This window comes from Corvus kubaryi, unplaced genomic scaffold, assembly GCF_017639235.1.
Source record: "Corvus kubaryi isolate FWS band 111438036 unplaced genomic scaffold, C.kubaryi_AGA036_p1.0 37367, whole genome shotgun sequence".
In the NCBI taxonomy this organism is placed as follows: Eukaryota; Metazoa; Chordata; class Aves; order Passeriformes; family Corvidae; genus Corvus; species Corvus kubaryi.
The window spans coordinates 1,710,450-1,726,938 of record NW_024581119.1 but is presented as its reverse complement, the minus strand read 5'-3'; the positions used below and the strand labels follow the sequence as shown (position 1 = coordinate 1,726,938).

General features: G+C 64.5%; 3 protein-coding genes across 4 annotated transcripts; 2 read left to right on the top strand and 1 right to left on the bottom strand.

Moving 5' to 3' along the window:
- Positions 1-214: 214 nt before the first annotated feature.
- LOC121667523 (membrane frizzled-related protein) lies at positions 215-4,530 on the top strand. Its single transcript, XM_042034237.1, has 13 exons — positions 215-499; positions 580-691; positions 904-1,032; positions 1,339-1,500; positions 1,578-1,821; positions 1,903-2,033; positions 2,160-2,285; positions 2,416-2,492; positions 2,627-2,775; positions 2,955-3,085; positions 3,473-3,607; positions 3,714-3,841; positions 3,922-4,530. Exons 1-13 carry the CDS (start codon positions 446-448, stop codon positions 4,144-4,146), a joined length of 1,803 nt encoding a protein of 600 aa, XP_041890171.1. The 5' UTR covers positions 215-445; the 3' UTR covers positions 4,147-4,530.
- Positions 4,531-5,901: 1,371 nt separating this feature from the next.
- On the top strand, positions 5,902-8,405 carry C1QTNF5 (C1q and TNF related 5). Of its 2 annotated transcripts, none has more exons than XM_042034239.1 (3): positions 5,902-6,028; positions 6,839-7,067; positions 7,605-8,405. In XM_042034239.1, the coding sequence occupies exons 2-3, from the start codon at positions 6,854-6,856 to the stop codon at positions 8,120-8,122; spliced, it is 732 nt and encodes a 243-aa protein (XP_041890173.1). In that variant the 5' UTR covers positions 5,902-6,028; positions 6,839-6,853; the 3' UTR covers positions 8,123-8,405. The 2 variants fall into 2 exon arrangements, with proteins under 2 accessions (XP_041890173.1, XP_041890172.1); XM_042034238.1 differs by lacking the exon at positions 5,902-6,028 and adding an exon at positions 6,078-6,226.
- A 4,142-nt stretch (positions 8,406-12,547) lies between these two features.
- RNF26 (ring finger protein 26) lies at positions 12,548-16,219 on the bottom strand. The gene has a single exon (XM_042034192.1). The coding sequence runs from the start codon at positions 16,127-16,129 to the stop codon at positions 14,762-14,764; it is 1,368 nt and encodes a 455-aa protein (XP_041890126.1). The 5' UTR covers positions 16,130-16,219; the 3' UTR covers positions 12,548-14,761.
- Positions 16,220-16,489: the final 270 nt, after the last annotated feature.

Below are 16,489 nucleotides of genomic sequence, written 5' to 3'. Positions count from 1 at the left end.
CTGCTCTGAGCGGTGAGGAGCCTGGAGGCAGCTGGAAAACCAAGGTCCCTTGTGGGGACCCCACCACAGCAGGGTCCCTTTGGGATGGGCTCGCAGCGGGATGGGCTCGAGCACTCATTCCCCTTTAAGACGCTGGTTCTCCGTGCCAGAGCCTGACCTCGGCATCCTCAGCTGAGCTGGATTAACGGGGCGAGGGGGAAGGGGCCTGCAGAGGGGACTGGGGCTGCTGCGTCCCGGGGCCCCCGCACTCCCGGCACGGCGGGCATGGCCCTCGGGTGGGCTCCGGCGCTGGGCTGGCACGTGTAGAGCTGGCACTGCCACCACCCCCGCCCCGGAGCCCCCCGGGGCTCATGGGGGCAGCTGGGGAGGAGGGGGCGGTGGGGCTGGGGGGCACAGGGCACTGGGCAGGATTTTAGCCAGGCTGCGCCGGGAACCGCCCGCTGCCATGAAAGACTTCACCGAAATCACGCTTTGCCCCGAGGCTCTGGACCGCAGCAAGGTAGGGCTGGGGCTGTGGGTGCTGCTGATGGTCCCCACCCACGGGCCCCCAGGGTGCCACCCGCGCTCTCTGTCCCACAGACCGAGTTCTGCAATCCCGTTTTTGAGGGCGAGGAGCCCCGGGCGGCAGCGAGCGCGGAGAACCCTCCAGACAAGGATGGGACCGGCCCCGCACCACGCCGGGACCGCCTCGGTACCAGCCCGGGGGTTTGTACACACACCCCTGGCCGTGGGGCTGCCGTGGGGCTGGGGGCGGGGTGCTGGGCTCTGGGGCTGCCTGGGGACGCGTTAGCACCGCGGGGACGAGCGGTGGGGACGCATCCGGCCAGGGCTGAGCCAGCCGCGCAGGGAGGTGGGGGGATGGCTCAGCAGCACCCCGGCTCTGCCCGCTGTCCTCGCCTCCAGGCCAGCAGCTCTGGGGACAGGTGGGCTGGAGGTACCGCGCCGACTGCAAGTTCACCTGGCTCTGCGTGGCTCTGATGAGCACCATCCTGCTCTTCCTCATCTCCCTCCTGCTCGGCATCGTCATCCACCGTGAGTGCCGAGCCGGGAGGTGGCTGTGACCGGGATGGGGGACACAGAACCGGCTCAGAGGGGGAGAGGGGCACCCAGGGGACACCCCAGGGTCTGCCCGCTATGGGGAGAAAATGACCCCACGCATAGGAGCAAGGTGGATTTCCACGTTCCTGGGATGCGGCAGGATCACTGCCCCTGGGAGAGCTGCACACCTCTGGGTAGCGTGGGAGCACAGGGCTGGGTGGGCTTCCTAAGCCCCTTCCCTGCACCGCAGCCGTCCCTCCCCGCTGGGGCTGAGCAGTCCCTGCTCTTCCCTGGGCACAGAACTGACGTCCCCACACCCACCCGGCGCCCCGGCCACAGCCCTGCCCGCCCGTGGCACTGCCACCACCACCACAGCACCCCCCCGAAGGGACCCTCCGGCCCGCGGAACAGCTGCCAGCCCAACCGAGAGCTGGCTGCCCACGGCCCGCGCAGCAGTACCGGGTAAGTCGCGCGTGGGGCGGTGTTTTGGGATGGGGGTGCCCCGCTCCAGCTCATGCCCACACCGTTGCCTCGTTCAGCCTGCGGAGGGACCCTGCGGGGCCCGGAGGGTTCCTTCAGCTCCCCCAACTACCCCGGCCCCTACCCCCCCAACGCCCTCTGCGTCTGGCGCATCGAGGTGGGCGCCGGGCTCGCCATCCAGCTGCGGATGGAGACGTTCAGCGTGGAGGGCACCGCCTCCTGCCTCTTCGACCGCCTGGAGCTCCTCGAAGAGCCGGGCTCTGGCGGCACAGCCCCTGCCCCAGCTCGGGGGGCCCCGACCAGGTAGGGCCCCTCACACCTGGGGAGCGCGGAGGTGCAGCGGGGCGGGGCAGCGAGCGGTGCCAGCCCTCGCTGTGCCCCCAGGTTTTGTGGCAACGTGCCCCCTCCGACCTTCAACTCCAACTCCGACCGCCTGCGGGTCACCTTCGTCTCCGACAGCAGCGTGGGCGCCCAGGGCTTCAGCGCCCGCTACCGCGCCGTGACCCCGGCCGAGAGTGAGTTCCCCGCCCCAGGACACTGCCGGGGTCCCTCAGCGCCGGCAGGGCGTGGGGAGAGCCCGCGGGGAGGGGAGGGTGTCCGGTGGAACCCCCCCACCATTCTGGGTGTCTGGCTGCGTGCAGAGAGCTGCGCCTGGGACGAGCACTTGTGTGACCAGGGGCTGTGCCTCCAGCCGGGCTTTGTGTGCGACGGCTTCCACGACTGCACGGACAAGAGCGACGAGGCCAACTGCAGCCTGAAGCACAGAGGTGGGCGGGACAGACCCCACCTGCAGCCCCCAGCCCCCGCGGCACCGGGCGGGGAGTGGGGAGGTGGAGGGAGGAGAGAGGGGCAGGGGTAAAGCTCTGCGTGTGTGTGTGTGTGTGTGTGTCCCTCCAGAGTGTGGGGGGCCGCTGACCGCCTTGGAGGGACACTTGTCCACCCCAAACCACCCCCAGCCGTACCCGCACCAGCAGGTGAGAGAAGGGGTGCTGTGCGAGCACGGTGAGGGCGAGGGGGGTAGGGAGGAAGGCAACCTCCCCCCGGGGAGAGCTGGGGGGTGCCCCTGCCCAGCTTCACGGGTGTCGCCGGCTGCTCCCCCGCCCCGCAGCTGTGCCTCTGGCAGATCTCGGTGCCCCTGGGCCACGTCATCGACCTGCACTTCCACAACTTCAGCCTGGAGTCGCACGGGGACTGCAGCTTCGACTTCGTGGAGGTGCACGACAGCGCGGGCACGGGGGCTGCCAGCCTCATGGGCAGGTACAGGCATCCCCGACACCCCCAGCCCTGCTGCGCCACCCTGGGGACACCGATGTCATGGCTCAGCTGGGGAAACTGAGGCACGGGGCTGGCTGGTGGGGAGGAGCCGCCAGAAGGCAGGGTTTGGGGAGGTGCTGGTCAGCCCCCTGACCCCATCCCTCGTCCCATGACTTCGGCAGGTTCTGTGGCCACCAGCTGCCACCCACCCTGACCTCCTCACGGCATGTCATGACCGTCCTCTTCGTGGCAGATGAGGGAGTAGCAGATGATGGGTTCTTTGCCACCTACCACGCCCGCAATGCCACAGAGAGTAGGTAGCCAAGGGGGGGCACATGCTGCCCAGGGGGGCTGTGCTACCGCCGTCCTTGGGGGGCTACAAGGCAAGGCTGGATAAAAACCTGGGAAAAACAGCTCTTGTTCCACAGCTGACGCTGCTTGGAGCAAGAGGTTGGGCCACGGGCCCCCGGGGTCCCTTCTCACCTGGTTTACCCTATAACCCAATAGCCATGGGGTGTGACCTGGAAGGGCTCACCTGCACACAGGCGTGATCCATGACCTGAGGCCTGCCCCCAAATAACCCAGGGAATTTGGGATCTCCCCAAGCTGGACCTGCCAAATCCCCTAGCCAGTGACCAAGAGCAGACAGGGGTGGTCAGCAGGCTGACTGCCAGCCATGCCCTGCCCTCTCACCTCCCAGAGACCTGCAGCCCCGCGGAGTTTTCCTGTGGGAATGGCGAGTGCCAGGCGCTGGAGTCCGTGTGTGACGGCTGGCACGACTGCCCCGACGGCACTGACGAGCTCAACTGCACCGGGGTGTCCTACCCGGCCTTCGGTGAGTGCCACCCCTGGGTGCCCCACCCAGCACCCGGTCCCCCCTGAGCCGGTCCCGGTGGGCAGCACTGTCGCTGGCACGGGTGAATCCCCTCTCCCTGTGGCAGGGTCTGTCTGCGAGCCCGTGGAAGTGGAGATGTGCCTGGGGCTGGGCTACAACGCCACCTCCTTCCCCAACATCTGGCTGGCCATCCCAGACCAGGAGGGAGCCGCCGAGGTGCTGCAGGACTACCAGGTGAGCTGCCCGGGGCTGCCCTCGGGGCTGCCCTCGCCACACCCCACCGGGCTCACGCCGCTGTTCCCGCTGTCCCGCAGACGCTGATGGAGCTGGCGTGTTACCAGCACCTCCGCCTGCTCATCTGCAGCCTCTTCGTGCCCAAGTGCACCCCGGACGGCGGGGTGCTGCAGCCCTGCCGGGCCGTGTGCCTGGCGGCCGAGCTGCGCTGCCAGCAGTCCCTCGGCCTCCTCGGCATCCTCTGGCCCATCAACTGCAACATCCTGCCCGACTCCAACGACCCCGTAGAGTGCTTCCAGCCCTGAGCCGGCAAGAGGAGAGGAGCAGGGGCTGAAGCCACCCTCCCCACCCCAAATGTCCCTCCCGTGCTCTTCCTGTTGTAAATACCCAGCTGCTGGGGTGGCCCCTCACCTGCGCCGGGTCAGCCCCGCTGCCCAGTGCTTGGTTCGGTGCCTGGATACCACGGGCTTGCCCACAGCTCCAAATTCCGAGAGAGCAGGTGACATATCCCACAGGGAAAGGCTCGTGCCGGAGGGGCTGTGCTGGGGGCACCAGGGAAAGGGCGAATGCTCCCCAAACGGAGCAAGGCTGGGCAGAGGTGAGCCAGGCTTGCAGGCACAAGAGCCCAGGGCTGCCCGTGTCCCACAGCCCCAAAGCCAGCAGAATAAACAGTGTGAGCAGCTGACAAACCCAGTGGAGCAGGTGACTCATCTGGGGGGAGGGAACTGTGTGTGGATGCTGCCAGATCCTAGGGGAAACTGAGGCATGGGCCGAGGGAGGGAAGCCAGGGATGGGGTGGGGGATCTGAGCAGGGATGGAGGGGCACAGGGGAGAGCTGGCTGTGCCCTCACAGGGCTGGAGGCTTGCAGGGTCCCAGGGAGATGGATGGGTCTCAGAGGGGGTCCAGTTGGTGACCTCATGGTGCAGGGAAGGGACCCACCTGCCCCACCAAGAGCTGTGGCCCTGCTGGCTGTGCTGGCTGGAGGCCACCCTGGTGGCCACAGGCCTGGCAACACCCGTGGCCACAAACCAGTGTCCAGCTGGCCAAAAACAACAGTCCCTTCACACCTTGGGAGAGAGGAGACAGGCAGTTCCCTGCCAGCACCCAGCCTGGCCCCGGGCATCCAGGTCAGAGAGGATCAGCCAGCAATGTCACCTGCTCCACTGCAGGCACAGGGAGGAGAGAGCCAGCAGTGCCACCGTGCTTCCCGCTGCCCTGAGCGTGTGGGGAAGTCCCCAGCCTGGCTGGGGTCACTGAGAGCAAGACCCACTCATGCCAGCACGGCTCTGCCCCTGTACCCAGAACAGCACTGCCACTCCCACGCAGCTCTGGGGCTTTGAGCCCACCCAGCTCCTTCGCTCCCTGCATGTCCCAGCTGCTGCCGGGCATGGGGACATCCCCAGCCACAGGCCCGCCCCGCTGGCCAGCGTGTCACTGTGTCCCTTGGACGCACCCGGCGCTGGAACAAGTTAAAGGCGAGCTGGAAGTGCCTCGAAAGCTTCACCACGTTCTCCGCACTCCCTGGGGCCAGCCCTGCCTCCTGGCACGGGCACAGCGCTGCTCTGCCTGCACTTCCACCTGCCCTGCACGCTCAGCCCAACGTGCTGGGACTGCCCAGATGGATCCTGCGGCTTCCCCTGTATGCTCCCAGGGCTGGCACTGCCAGGCTGGCTGTGCTCTGCCATCCCCTTTGCCTCAGCTCTGCTGCCAGTCAGGGCACCCGCACAGCCTGAGAGCTCCCTCTTCTTTCTGCCCCTCCATCTCTCTCTGCCTTGCTGGATTTCCCTCCCTCAGCTTTTATCTTGTTTCCTTTCCCTCTGCTGCCTGTTTTCCCTGTTTTCCTGCCCTCCATCCTGCTGCCCACGTGCCCAGCCGTGCCCAGCTGAGGTGGTTCACAGCCAGTGCCTCCTCTCCCTCAGCCAGGCTGTTTGCAGAGCTCTCCCTTCCCCCTGCTTACAGCACTTCCGACATCATGGGATTATTTTTCTTTTTCCCCTTGTCTTGTAGCTTTTGGCTGCCAAGGCCCTTGATTTCCTTTGGAGTTTGGGAGGAGAGACGTGGGGAGGAGGGGGGGTGGAGAGGCTGCCTCTCTTAGGGCCTTCGTCAGAGCGAAGTGGCCAGGAAGAGCCTCAGCCCTTCCACAGCGGCGAGCAGCGAGGTCCCGGGACAGGAACCGCGGGATCACAGTGAGTGGGGATAACCAGCCGGGGGCAGCTGGGACTCCCTGCCTTCCTGGCTCCGGCGCCTGGGCGGAGGAGAGACGCTTTTCTCCTCCTTTTCCTCTTTGTTGCCGTCGTGGAGAGGGAAGAGAGCAGCTTTTCTGGGTCAAGGCCACGGGGAGGGGGCCAGCGCTGGCCCTGGGGCTCAGCCCTCGTTGCGCTGCTGTGAGAAGGGCTGAGGGCAGCCCGGGCAGGGGGGTGGTCCCGGCGGAGGGGTGGTCCGGCACGGCCGGGGATGCTGCAGCCGCGGGCAGCGGTGCCCCGGGGAGCCGGCCGGGGCTGGAGCGGAGCCGCCGGCAGCCGGGATGCTGCCAAGGGCAGGGCCACGGCACAGCCCCGCGTTCCCCGAGCTGCCGCCCCACCACGCACCCCCCAGAGGCAACAACCCCACCCCAGGCACGCTCACAGCTCAGCAGCTGACAGCCCTAAATCCCCCTGCCCGTTCCCCCATCGCTGGGCACGATAGGGCAGTGCCCACCCCAAAGAGCCCCCAGCCACAAACAAAGCCACTGGCACAGTCCCTGGCCCTACAGCCACACCGCACACACATCCTGAGCTGTCCCGGGGGCTGCAGGGTGGTGCGATGGCACCCGGGCCACGGGGATGCTGTGGCAGGTGCAGACAGCACTGGGGCCTCGCTGAGGGGAGCAGCCCAAATTGTAAAGGGAAGAGAAGAGGGGAATGTCCCCTGCTGACCCCCTGGCACTCCCTGCCAAGCGCTCCCAACCCTCTTCACTGCGGTCCCCAGAGCTGTGATCCTTCTCTGCCCCCTTCCAGCCCCTCCAGGACAAGATGACGCAGCTCTTCCTCCTCTTCCTCCTCGGGCTCATCACCAGGTCCTTGCAGATTGAAGACAACAAGATCCCTGGGCTGTGCTCAGGGCAGCCAGGCATCCCGGGGACCCCAGGCTTGCACGGGGGCCAGGGTTTGCCAGGCAGAGACGGACGAGATGGCCGGGATGGGGCCACGGGGATGCCAGGGGAGAAGGGCGAGATGGGCCCTCCTGGTAAGCAAGGAGAGATCCCAGCTGGGGAGGGGGATCTGCCATTCCCTGCCCATGGGGAATGCCCTCATGCCAGGGGGGGAGTCCTGCATGCTGGCACAGATTGCCAAACTGAGAGTGGGTCCTGCAGAAGTGCCCCTCCCATGCCACCACCACCCCTCTGGCCCTGCCTGTGGTGCCCCTGTGCTCCTGTAAAGGGCAGCAGCTCCCTGTCACTGGCAAAGCTGCATTTGCCCCCATCCCTGATGCCACCCCTCTCTTCCAGCCCTGCTTTAGGAGAGATCACCAGGAATAGGGTTTCATCATCCCTGCGATGGCTCCTGAGCTGGGCTTTCTCCCAGCCTTTGAAGTTTTCTCCAACGATTTGTTGATGCTGAGCTAAATTACCTCGTGCACCCAGCCCTCCCCATTTGTGTTGCTTCCCCATGCAATGCCCTGGCCCTGGCAGGGAATCCCTGGTGGGACTGGGATTGGGCAGGAGGGGTGGAGGAGCTGTGTCGGCGACTTAGAGGTAACCCTGTCCCCTCCTGCCTGCCCCAGGAGTGCCCGGTCCCCGCGGGGAGATGGGCAGCCCCGGTGTGGACGGGCTGCACGGTGAGAAGGGGGCTCAGGGTGAGTGCGCCGTGGCCCCTCGCTCGGCCTTCAGCGCCAAGCGCTCCGAGTCCCGCAGCCCTCCCCTGGCTGACCAGCCTATCCTCTTCGACGTGGTGCTCATCAACGAGCAGGGCCACTACGACCCCACCACGGGCAAGTTCACCTGCGAGGTGCCCGGCCTGTACTACTTCGCCGTGCACGCCACCGTGTACCGCACCAGCCTGCAGTTCGACATCATGAAGAACGGCCACTCCATCGCCTCCTTCTTCCAGTACTACGGCAACTGGCCCAAGCCCACCTCGCTCTCGGGGGGCACCCTGGTCCGCCTGGAGCCCGAGGACGAGGTGTGGGTGCAGGTGGGCGTGGGGGACTACATCGGCTTCTACGCCAGCGTCAAGACGGACAGCACCTTCACCGGCTTCCTCGTCTACTCCTACTGGCAGAACTCCGCCGTGTTCGCCTGAGCTCGCCCTCGGCTGCGGGTGGGGCCGGGCATGTGCCCCTTCCCAGCCACCAGCGTGGTGGGAGCCGGGGCACCGGGATCCCCGCCCTGCTCAGGGCGGAGAAACGTCCCCCGTGCCGTGGGAGCAACCCTGGAGCAGCGCTGCTGAGCAGCTCGCTGTTCTTCCGCACTACGGTGCGCGCTCCCCGCTGCTCCCCGGGGCAGGGCAAGCCGGGCTGCGGGGCCAGGAGCCCGAACCACGGGTCCTGCCCCATCCCTCCCCTCAATAAAGGGCTGCTCAGCCACGCGTGTGCCGCCTGCCTGTGCCCCCGTGGGACCCTCGGCGGTGCGGGAGCCCCGAGGGCTGCGGGGGCTGCGCAGCCCTGCCGGGGAGGACACCGGCCCGGGGCCACCGCGTCGGGATGTGCCCGCAGGACCAGCGGGAGCCGCTAGATGGTGGCATTGGCGTCCTTGGGCCACGAGCGCAGCTCTGCGACAGCCCCCGGCACCTCCCCAAGGCTCGGGAGCGAGGAGCGCGGCGGGAGCACCCTCGGGGTCCCCCCGAGGACCGACTCTCGCTGGATGGGAGGGTCCCGATGCTGTCAGGGCCACCCCGCGGGGAGCGGATTGCCCGGGGCGAGCAGAGCCACGAGTCCCGGGGGTGGCCCGTCCGTCCCCGAACGGGGCTTGCGGAGCCCCCCCGTGCCCGCCCCCCGCCCCAGTGTGAACGCCGTGACCCGCCGCTGGGAAAGGTCTCTATTTTTAGCGGGGGAATGAAGAGCTTCCTCATTCCTTGCCCAAAATAGGTCCCTAGGGACCCTAGGGGAGGGTCCTAGCCGGGGAGGGGGCTCTTGGCCAGTGGCCGAACCCCCTTAAAGGACTTGGGACGCAGCCCTGCCCGGCCGTAGGGTGCCAGCTGGGCCCGGCTCTTCTCCTGGCCGTGCCAGCGGGACCTCGCAGCGCTCCCCAGCCCAGGACCCCCGTACACAGCTGGGCAGCCACCCCTCCTCTGCCCCGGATCCCCCCCTGCCCCCCATCCGTGCCGGATGGACCCCCAGGACTACGGCTGTGCCCAAACCCCGTGTCCCTGCTCACCTGGGAGCTGCAGCAGCCGTGGGCACACCTGGGCACCCCTGTACAGGGCCAGCGGCACCCCCAAGGGAAACCCCCACTCCGGGACCGGGGACCATGGGCACATCAGCGCAACCTGCCTGGGCCACCCCCAACTCGTGGGGGCCTGTGGAGGTGCTGGGAGCAGGGGTGACACCTCGGGCCCCTTTGGGGTGCAAGGGGCTGTGCTGGAGCCACCCTGCAGGCCCCTCAGCCAGCCCCGGGGTTGGGTTGCAGCGGAAGCCTCTGTTTGGGTTGGAGATGGCTTTTTCTGTAAGCAGAGCTGCCCAGGGGGCAAACAACGCCGCAGAGCAGATCGATGGCTGTTCTGGGAGGAGGAAAGGGAATTTTCTGCATGAAGTGTGTGGGGGCTGGGAGCATTCCCTGGTCGCTGTCACGATGTGGGGGAGCACGGACAGCAGAGGCAGCCGCAGCACTTGGCACAGCATTTTCTGGGCTCTGCTTCCTATGGGATGCTCTTGGTCGTGTGGACACTTTGTCTGGGATCGGGGGAGCTCTGTGAGAACGTGGGGGTGCCTGCTGCTGCCTAGGGAGGATGAGAAAGAGGGAAAGGAAAGGATAAGGGAAAGGGAAGGAGAGCCACAGGAGACTTTGACAGGTTTCCAGTGAGCTCCAGCTGCTTTTGATGAGCTCTGCCAGCTTCCCCCTGAGGAAGGAGAGCTTGGAGGCCCTGTTCCAGCTGAGGCCAGGTTAGGGAGGGGCCAGCATCCCTCAGCCAGGGCAAGTGAGAAGCCTATATAAGAGCCAGGCTGAGGCCACAGGTGCTGTGATACAGCTGACAGAGGCAGCATTTGGGTTGTTTTGTTGTTTCTTTTGAGGTTTTTGTGGTTGGTTTGTGAGTTTTTAGAAACAAAAATAAATGTCAGCACCTCTTTCCAGAGCAGCACTCGTGTCCTTGGCATCTGAGGTCAGCAGGCACCAGAGAGGGCATTAAAGAGATCAGCTGGATCATCTCTGAGACCCTACAGCTGCACAGTGCTTATGGTGCCAGAGCGTGGAAATGCCCCCAGAGGTGAAGGGTGTCCTGGTGACTCCTGGCAGCAGCAGGATGGCTCCTGCTCTGCCCAAAGTTTGGCTATGGCCCAGGTTCAGAGGCCTCATCGCTGACGAGGTGCAGGGAACACTCCCAGACATCTTCAGGACTGCTGACCTGGTAAGGAGCCCTTTAACCTGGGAATGGGCAGGAGAGGGGAAAGTCCTTGCTCATGTGGGGGTGGAGTGAGCAAGAAAAGGACCACAAGCCTGGATTTTAGGAGAGCAGACACTGGCTCCTTCAGCGATGTCCTTGGGAGAATCCCATGTGCTGGAGAGGTGTCCAAGAGGATGAAGGGTCTGTTCCTCCAAACTCGAGTCCATCCCAAGGAGCAGGGATGGGAGGTGGCAGCTTGTCTGTGCTGATCAAAGCCTGGCACGGGCTGCTCCCAGGGGCAGCAGAGTTTCCTTCCACGGGGATATTGGGAGCCCCACTGTCCCCAGGACTGGGCAAGCTGCTCTAGGCTGCCTGACCTCGATGTTCCCGCCAGCCTCAGCCCCTCCGTGTCCCTGAGGCTGCGAGACACCGGGATCGCTGCTGCATCCAGGCAGCTGATGAGTGCTGGGTCACTAATGAGAGAGCCAAGCTGGTGCCGGGAGCAGCCCAAAGGCCCCCCGTGGTTCCGCTGCTGATCCTCACCTGCTCCCTCCCTCCCGGCCGGGTATCATTCCCCGCTCCTGCTGTGCCACATCTGCGCTCCCGCCTGTCCCGCCCGCTCCCTGCTGTCAGGCAGACCGTGCCTCTTGTCCCCAGGCTGCGACGAGCCGCTCATTAGGGCGGGGGAGTTGCAGCTGGGCTGACAAAGGGATTTTCCCAGCGCCTGAGGGCTCCTGCTTTCAGCGGGCTGCCAGTGCCGACCACCGCAGTGCTCCTAAACTGGGGTCACCCGGCAGCATCGTGCTCCTCCCTCCTTGGGGAAGGGTCTTGGCGCTTTGCTGAGCTGAGAGCAGCCCGCTTGGCTCGTGTGGGAGGCTCCCAAGCACGTTCTGGAGCAGGGGATACCCCGAGGGCTGCAGATCCCGTGCCCTGGAGTGGTCTGCGAGCGATGCTGCTGCCCAGGCAGCGAAGCCCTGCACCAAGCACCCGCTGCCAGGGCAGGCAGGGCTCACGGACCTTGTCCATTAGCAGGGGGGTGGTTGCATTTTCCTCCTGCAATTGCTGGCTGCTTGAGCAGAGATGGAGCCAAGTGTGTGCAGGATGGCTCCCGGGGGAGGGCTGTGTCCTGCACATCCTGTCCTCTCTGGGAAAGCTCGGCCGCAGTGGCCTGAGGTGGCCAAGCACCCTTCCCATCCCCTGCTGGGGGGGCTGGGCTGGGAGCATCCTGCCTGTGCAGGGCATGGCAGACATTCCCCTGCTGATCCCACCCTCCTGCCCCCTCTGCAGCCTCCCCAAGTGCCCAGCCAGCCTCAGGTCACACCCTGGGAGCAAGAGAAGTGCCTCAGTTTGCCCAGTTGTCACCCATGTGCAGCCAGGTCCCCACAGGGCTGCCAGCACTGCCCTCCTCCCCGTGCCTGAGCAGATCTGGCCCCTTTCTGGCCTCCCAGCAGCTCCCATCTCCCCTCTCTTGGTCTCCATCCTGATTAAAATGAGCCACTTTGCTGGCACGGCCCTGCCAGGGCAGGGCAAGCCAGGACTCCTGGAGTCTCTGCCCATCAGGGTCCTGAGACGTTTTTCCAAACAATTTACAAGGATGCTGGGGAAGCAGAGAGTGCTTAAAAGCACAAAGCAACCTGCCAGGAGCTCAGATCCAAGCCAGGGAGCAGCTCCTTGTGCAGCAAATGCATCTGCTCACGGCAACCCTGAGCCTGCCACAGCCTTTCTGCAAGACAGGACCCATCCCGGTGCTGGGGACAGTCTGACACAGGACACTGAGGCATCAGACACGTGCAGGAACAGGAATGAACATGTCCCAGCATGTTCCTGCCAGCCTGGAACATGCTGGGAAACCCCAGCCCCTCCTCCCTGTCCCCTGGTGTGGCATATCCACAACCATCTCCTCTCACCATGGGTTGGCAGAGCAGGAGTTGGGGGCTGCCAGCTCTGAAAAGCCCACCCAGAGTGGGTTTGGGTGTAAATTCATCTCCTGGGTGCTGGATTTTCCCTGTGCAGCAGCCTGGCTGCAGGGTATCCCACAGCACTGCTTTTCTGGGAGCAAACACCCCGGGATTTGCAGGTGGTGTTGACCCTTCGTGGGCTTCCCCTGGAGTCCAGGGGTGGATAGAGGAGACACAAACACACATTTTCCCCCCTAAAAACCTTCCCAAGAACAAGGCAGCACCCAGCTTTTGGTAAAGGAGATTTTAATCTGCTCAGTATCTAGTCCATAGTGCAAAGAGTTAAACTTAAGGCAAAGCCTTCTCTTATAAACAGCAAACAGGCCCTAAACAAACAAGCGTGACTGCTATAATAATAATAATAATAGTAATAAAAAAAGGGGTTGAGGGAACAAAACTGCAGTTTTGGGGAGGTCTCCTTTCCCCCCCCACCCTGTAACTCATGGAGGGAACGTTGCACCCCCTGATCCACGAGCTGGTCCCGAGGGAATGCTGCTGCCTGTGGCCAGAAGCACGGCCACAATCCCACTCCTGAGTGGCTCCAGGTGCAGGTCCCTGACTCCTCTGCAAGTGCCTGGGACAAGCCAGAGCCTGGGGTCACGCTCACTGCTCTGGCGAGGGTTTGGCTGCTCCCAAGTGTTGGTGGCTGGAGAGAGCCAACAGTAACAAGGGAGGTGTGTGGGGAGGCACAGGGACAAGAGGCTGAGCCATGGGGAGCTTTGCATCTCTTTGAAGTGAAGTGGAAGCAGCTGACAGCCCTTCCACCACCCATTAGTGCTCAGAAGCCTGGCTGGACCCAGGGAAACCTTCCAGCTCCCAGGAAATGTGGGAACAACCAGCCCTGGCAGTGCTTTTCCGAGCAAAGCCTCTCAACAGGAAGATAGTTCCTTGCCACAGCTCAGCTTTACAGCTCAGAGGCATCTTCCAGCATGGCCTGGCCTCTCTGCTGCCTCTGTTTTGGCTTAAATTGCTAATCAAGAAGGAAAATAGAAGGAAAACCATGCCAGCTGCCCTCAAGCTCTTGGCTTGCAGTCCAGAGTCAAGACTCTCTCCAGTCTGGCTCCAGCCAAAATTGGCTGTGGCGTGTGGCTGACCTCAGGCAAGCAGCTGGAAAAGGAAAAGCTTTTTAGTGCAAGACCCTCCTGTAGCCCAGCAATTTCTTGGAATGGTGCTGGTTCCCCAAGCTGGGATGAGCCACCTCAGGCCTCCCCCAGCCAGGATGGGATGCCCTCGTCAGACTTCAGGGGACGCCTGTGAATGTAAGTAGCTACATTGGTGACAGATAAGAAGACAAAACAACAGTCCAGCCCTGCCCTAATCCAAGAGATCCGTGGTCCTGGTACTGCTCCATGCACACAACTGCAGATCCACAGCATGGATGTGCAGAAACTGTGCCTGGAGCTGGAATGTCTGCGAGCTCCCAGGAGCTTTGGGGTGCTCCCTCTCCTCCCAAAGAGTTCTTCCCTCTAGCCAGCCCAGCCTGGGAAGGAGCCAGCAAGCTCTGGAGTGACCCTCCCTGTTTCATGGCACTCTGAGCCATGTGTGGGGCTTGGATTCTCCAGCCTTGGCTCAAACCTGGGCTGCTGCTGCTGCCAGGGCTGGGAGCACTGGCTGGGTGGCCACTTCTGGGGATCCCCAAGCAGCACCACCAGCCCTGCAGAAGGAGTGACTCCCCCCAGCCTCCCCGTGCAGGTAACCTGACGTGTGCTCGCTAGGCTTGCATAGGTGATGCGTGGAAGCAGCAGCAACGCTGAGCTCTGCAGGGAGCCCGAGTTCATCACAGCTCCACGCTGGCCTGGCAAGGGAGAGCCCTCAGAAAGCAAAGCCACGGGGGTGATGAAGTACCCCAGCAACCCTGTTGTCTAGCTGAGAGCCAGGTTCAGCAAAGACTAAAAAACTCGAGTGTGCTCCTTGCTCTCCCCAGGCCTTGCAAACAGGGCACTCTTCCCTTTTCCCAGGGAGCTCCTCCCCTTTGATGGTGGGAGGAGGAAACAGAAGCCTGGATGCAGCCTGCCAGGCAGTTTCATAGTGAAACCTTGGGGGAAAAACCTCCCTTGCCTTGCACCAGCCCCTGTGACTCCCAGGAGGACACAGCCTTTAACCTTTCCATCAGCTTTGGCTAGGAGGGAGCAGAGCAGTTTTCTGTGCTCTGCTTTGGATCTCAGGCTGCTGCAGGCTCAACGCAACCAAGAGGCCTTGAAACAGCAAAAGTTGTCAAAGAAAACAACAGGTAACTCTTCCAGCCTGCTGCAGAGATCAGTATTGTGCTTGCTAGCAAGAGCTACAATTAGTTACGCAGCAAATGTGACCAGCAGACACCCCACAGTGTTCTGCCCTTCCAGCACCATCCACAGTTCTTTGGAAACTGCTCCTGGCAGCCCTGGGAAGTGCAGACAGGGGTGCCCTTGACCTCCTGGGAAAACAGCCCAAGCCCCCCGTGGGCTCACAGGTACACGTTGAGGGTCTGCAGGATCATCTGGCGGCACAGGGGGCAGTTGCGCTGGTAGATGTCCTGCTGCAGGAGCACTTCTGTGCACTCCTGGCACAGGCACAGGTGCCTGCAGGGCAGCAGCAGGACTGTCTTGGTCTGGTCCTGGCAGATGACACATTTCTTACGCTCCTCTTGTTCTTTCAGCAGCACCCAGGGGTCGTTGTCGGGGGTTCCCTCAGCATTCCCGGCTGTCGCGTTCAGCTGCTGCTTCCTCGGAGCTTTCCACCAGGACGTGCCTGGTTCCTCCCTGGATGTCTGGTGACGTTGTCCTGCCCCAGCACGGCTCAGAGCAGGCCGTGGCTGCGGCCCCTGCTCTGCACCCAGCTGCTCCTCCTGCTCGGCCGGCAGCTGGCCCGGGGTCACCCTGCCGGGGGCCGGGGCTCTGGGGGCAGCCACAGCCCGTCGCTGGTCACTCCCCTGGTTCACCATCCTGCCTCCTCCCCAGCTCCAGTTGGTCACCTGCAGGCTCCAGTCGGTCACCTGCAGGATCCAGTCCACCAGCCTGCGCCAGGGCTGGGAGGTCATGGCCACGCCCAGGGTCAGCACGGCCACCTGGTAGAGCCGCCACACGTCCCGCTGCAGGCGGCGGAAGGAGGGCAGCGTGTGGAAGTAGCCCAGCAGGTATCCCGTCAGCGTCCACAGCAGCCCGGGGTTGAACACGAAGGCGCTGACCACCACGATGAGCAGCAGCAAGCCCAGGCCGTAGACATTGACAAAGAAGACGCTGATGAAGAGGTTGGTGGCGGAGCAGAGCAGCTCGAAGGCCATCTGGCACGGCGACCACAGCAGGATGGACACGGCGATGGCGCCGCTGGACACGTGCGCCAGGAACGCGGCCAGCAGGTCCGTGACCCTAAGGACGGGCCCGGCCAGCGAGTCCCAGAGGGCGGCGAGCAGCGTGAAGAGGTTCTGGGTGCCGATGAGACACACGTTGACCAGGCTGTTGACCAGGTACATCAGCAGGCTGGTGCCGATGGCCAGCGCCTCGCACAGCTGCCGGCCCAGCGCCTGCCCGCAGCCCAGCACGGCGCCCAGCCCGCGCTGCGCCAGCTCGCGGCCCCGCAGCGCCAGGTGCGACACCAGGTGCCCGGCCGCCCGCATGCCCTCCATGGCCCCGCAGCACCCCCGCACCAGCACCAGCGCATCCCAGCACGCCAGCGCCGCGGCGGCCGCGGCCGCGGGCAGGCTGGAGGCCGCGGCCAGCAGCCACAGCAGCGCGGACACCAGCGAGGACACCAGGAAGAAGTTGAGGTCGAGCACCAGCAGCAGCAGGTCGACGAGCAGGCGCAGCCCGCGGAGCAGCGCGAACAGCACGTCCATGGTCCCCGCGGGGCCCGTACGGCGGCTCAGCCGCGGGGCCCCTCCGCGCTGGGCGCAGCCATCTTGGCACCCGCCGCCGTGCGGCGCGGGGCCAATCAGCGGCGGGGGCTCCGCCTGAACTCGCTTCCCATTGGTCGGTTCGCAGGACGCGGAGGGGGCGTGGCTTCCAGCAGCGGCGCGAGCTTGGCCGCGCCCACTGCCGTTCATTTAAAGGGCCAGCAGCTCCCGTTAGTCCGGACCGCTCCGCTTCCCCACGCGCGACGTCGGTTTTCGCAGTTTTTTAATTGCGGAACGAAGAATGTCGAGGTAATTCCCTGTCTCTTTGTGGAAGTGGATCTGCCTGACCACTACGGTAAGACG

Excerpts from the sequence above, each read along its gene's own strand:
- LOC121667523 (XM_042034237.1), top strand. The coding sequence starts at position 446 with ATGAAAGACTTCACCGAAATCACGCTTTGCCCCGAGGCTCTGGACCGC. Across the intron at positions 500-579 it reads AGGCTCTGGACCGCAGCAAG|ACCGAGTTCTGCAATCCCGT; the intron begins GTAGGGCTGGGG and ends TCTGTCCCACAG. Across the intron at positions 2,286-2,415 it reads CTGCAGCCTGAAGCACAGAG|AGTGTGGGGGGCCGCTGACC; the intron begins GTGGGCGGGACA and ends GTGTCCCTCCAG.
- C1QTNF5 (XM_042034239.1), top strand. The coding sequence starts at position 6,854 with ATGACGCAGCTCTTCCTCCTCTTCCTCCTCGGGCTCATCACCAGGTCC. Across the intron at positions 7,068-7,604 it reads GGGCGAGATGGGCCCTCCTG|GAGTGCCCGGTCCCCGCGGG; the intron begins GTAAGCAAGGAG and ends TGCCTGCCCCAG.
- RNF26 (XM_042034192.1), bottom strand. The coding sequence starts at position 16,129 with ATGGACGTGCTGTTCGCGCTGCTCCGCGGGCTGCGCCTGCTCGTCGAC.